At 37.1% G+C, this 3,625-nt stretch overlaps 1 protein-coding gene across 1 annotated transcript in view; it reads left to right on the plus strand.

Annotated features, from left to right (window-relative positions):
• LOC110334547 (mucin-19-like) overlaps positions 1-3,324 on the plus strand; it is a 97,438-nt gene extending 94,114 nt beyond the window's left edge. The window contains exons 51-53 of the mRNA XM_029547874.1: positions 1,723-1,762; positions 2,294-2,402; positions 2,981-3,324. Coding sequence (XP_029403734.1) covers positions 1,723-1,762; positions 2,294-2,402; positions 2,981-3,155 — 324 coding nt within the window. The 3' untranslated portion in view covers positions 3,156-3,324. The remainder of the gene's footprint in view (positions 1-1,722; positions 1,763-2,293; positions 2,403-2,980) is intronic.
• Positions 3,325-3,625: the final 301 nt, after the last annotated feature.

The following is a 3,625-nucleotide window of genomic DNA, read 5'->3' on the forward strand; positions in this document are numbered from 1 at the left end:
CCCAGGGAGCTGAAGTGGGATGCAACCCTGTAGGTGGAACAACAATATGAACTAACCAGTACCCCCTGAGCTCATGTCTCCTCTAGCTGCGTATGTAGCAGAAGATGGCCTAATCGACCATCATTGGGAAGAGAGGCCCCTTGGTCTTGCAAACTTTATATGACCCAGCACAGGGGAAGGCCAGGGCCAACAAGTGGGAGTGGGTAGGTAGGGGAGCAGGGGCAGGGGGAGGGTATAGGGAACTTTTGAGATAGCATTTGAAATATAAATAAAGAAAATAATAAAAAAATAAAAAAAATCACAACTGATCAAAATGATGAATTGGATAGCCCAGTGTCAATGGTTATATCTATGAATATTCCATAACTTAGGTTCAGGGAAGATTGTGGAAGCCCTCTTTTAAAAAAAATATTTCTGTATCTGTCTGTCTGTGTCTGTATAAATTTAAATATGTAAATACATATTTGCATATTTATAAATATATTTTATATATTTGCATATACACAACAATAATAAAGAATAAGAGGTTATGAATATAAAAGGAATGTGAGATCATGAAAAGTATTTGATAATGCTTAATTAAAATTTTAAACTTTTTGAAAACAATAAATAATAATGAAAATTATTATTATTATTATTATTATTATATTATGCAACAACCATTCTTGAGCTATTGAGTCAAATCCCCCTTCATTAGTTTATGAACAAAACTAAAAAAAACACATCTTTTTTAATAAAAGCTCATGGAAGATTAATTACTTCCTATAAAATTTCAAATTCTCTAAAATGACATGTATCTGTACTATTTCACATATATTTCTCTTCCTCTGTATTTTAGTTTCTATTACTGGGGTGAATACCATGGTCAGAAGCAATTTGGAGAGGACTGGGCTTATTTATCTTACACTGTCAGGTCATACTCCATCACTAGGTTAGTCAGGACAGGAGGAACCCAAGGCAGGAATCTGAAGGCAGGAGCTGATACAGAGGCCATGGAAGGTTTCTGCTTAATAGCTTTCTTCCCATGGCTTCCCCAGGCTGCTTTCTTATATACCCCAGGATGCCCAGCCTAGGGGTGGCACTACCTACAGTCAGTTGGGCCTTCCTATATTAATAATTAATTAAGAAAAATGCCTACGAGCTTTCCTATAGGCCAATCTAGTTGGAACATTTTTTTTTTTAATGAAGTTCCCTCTCCTCAAATGGTTAAAACTTATGCCAACACATTCAATATATGTTGTTTTAAAATTATGTAATGTTTAATATCAAGTTACAACATTTCTTTCTGAATCTGTAATTTATAACATAAGCTTAAACCATTATCCTAGATACTCTATTTCAGTAATTTATTTGTCTCTCACCTTAAGAGTTAGGAAGGTTTGGATCTGAAACAAAGTTTAAGTGCAGATCTTGAGTAAAAGAAGACGATGGCATGTGGTGTTGGGTTACAGAATTTTTCCTTTGAAGAAAGTGAAATATGATTTGTTTTCTCTCATATTTGCATATCCTTCTACCTTTTCTTCCCGTCATTGCAAAGTCTCGGTCTTAAACACTCAGTCTCGTGTTTATTACCAAGTTCAGCTCCTTCTGCACTTGCCTAGCCCCAGAGCTGATGCCAGCATGCTTATCTCTTTTCATTTCCCCTTGGTGTTGCTACTTTAGGATATTAAGAAATGTCATATTTCATTCAGTATTAAATATTTTAATCTTTTGTTCCTGCAGGAAGAGAGAATCTACGATTCAAATAAATGTTGCTATAAATGTAAGTTGACTTCTGTATATAGAACATACCTAAGTGGTTGAGAATGTTTCTTTAAGACAGAATGACAGATCGTTAGTTGACCAGGTATGTTAAAATACAGAACTAGGTCACAATGTATGCTGCCAACTGATATGTATTCAAAGGGTGTTACAGTTATTTACTGTCAGTAGACTGAAAAAAATAATGACCAGTTATATTTACAAAAGAATATTATTTTATTCTTGTGTAAAAACCAACAGACTTCTTTTCTGTCCTAACACCAGCAATCTGTGTAGTCAATCTGTATAGTTGAACACAAGGTTATATAATCCACAATAAGAAAATGCTTGTCAGCAATATCTCATCCTCCTCTCTCTGCTCTGACTGCCCCTACCCCCTCTCTCTTCACAGTAGGAGCTGAGGCGGGATGGCTCCCTTCATAGCATGGGGAAGTAGCTAATACACCTTTTCCCTTTGGTTAAGATAAAGGACGCCTAGTGATTGTCAAAATGTTAAATCTCCATTCTTTGTCTGGTTTGCTCTTTGCTTCAGGTAAGAATGACTGCAGGACTACCCCTGTGAACGTGACCATTAAGTACAAGGGCTGTAGGAAGAGGGTTGAGATGGCAAGATGTATAGGAGAGTGCAAAAGGACTGTCAAGTGAGTTACCCTGTGAATGTGTACTCTGCATTAACTCAGTTTGCCATGCATTAACTGCCTGATTAGGACACAGTGAAAAAATATATAAAATTCTAAGATCTAAGGACTAGAAGTAATCACTTTAGCCATAAGTTATTCTTAGGTCATTTTCTAAAGATGCTAATCCTGCTGTGACAATAAAGGGTGCTTAATCAAGGAATGGCATTACTCACATCATTTTAAAGTTGAATTTTAGAATGGCATTATATGATTTTTAATATAAAAGTTTATATGAGATTAATTTAGTGAGAATAATTATAACTTGGTATTGATTTAAAAATCCCTTATTTACATTTTTGCACCCTAATGTTCCCATTATGCAGCTACAACTCTTCTAATCTCATTTTCATCTCAAGTGCTATTTGTCACTTGTCTGCATCAGAACTTTTGTAGCTGGAAGGGATTCAAGATCTAGAAAAAGATCACAGTAAAAGCTATTAAGCCATTTAGGGAAGCCATTAGAATATAAGCACTGATGTCAAGATATGTAGCATTTGCAAATATTCTGAAGCATTTCTTACTGAATTCCTTTCTTTTAGGTACAATTATGAGACCTTTCAGTTGGAGAATTCCTGCTTTTGCTGCCGTGAGGAAAACTATGAGTTCAGGGACATTGTACTTGACTGTTCTGACGGCAAAACCATGCCTTACAGATACAGGCACACTACCACCTGTTCCTGTCTGGACCAGTGTGAACATTCAAAAGCCAGTTAATGCCCACGTTGCCTTTCCAGTTGCTCTTATTCTAGAAGGATAGAAAAAGAATCATTAAATAATGAGAATGGATATGTGTGTGTGTGAGTATGTCTTCTTCAAAAGGCGAGGCTCACACTGAGGCATTGTTGTTGTTCTGTTTTTGATGCTGGATGCCATGGTGCCAGGACTTGGTGAAGACATGGATTTGTTGACAGTGCCAATTCTGCAAGTAACAGAGTGTGCCAACCAGTCGCAGCTTTCAGTGTCCACAGGCCAGCACTCTGCCTCAGTCCCAATCCTCTCGCTACTTAATGACAATGTACTCTCCCTTCCTTTCCATGTTCCTGTCCCAGCTGCACCATCATTCTCCCTGGGCCATATCACCCTCTCCTGGGACATTGCGACTTCCTAATTGTTCCCAAGTTTCATATCATTTCTACTCTTGCTTCCCCGTGCATTTTTCTAGCTATTCCCACACCATTTTAAAT

The sequence above is a fragment of the Mus pahari genome, chromosome 17 (assembly GCF_900095145.1).
Source record: "Mus pahari chromosome 17, PAHARI_EIJ_v1.1, whole genome shotgun sequence".
Lineage (NCBI taxonomy): Eukaryota > Metazoa > Chordata > Mammalia > Rodentia > Muridae > Mus > Mus pahari.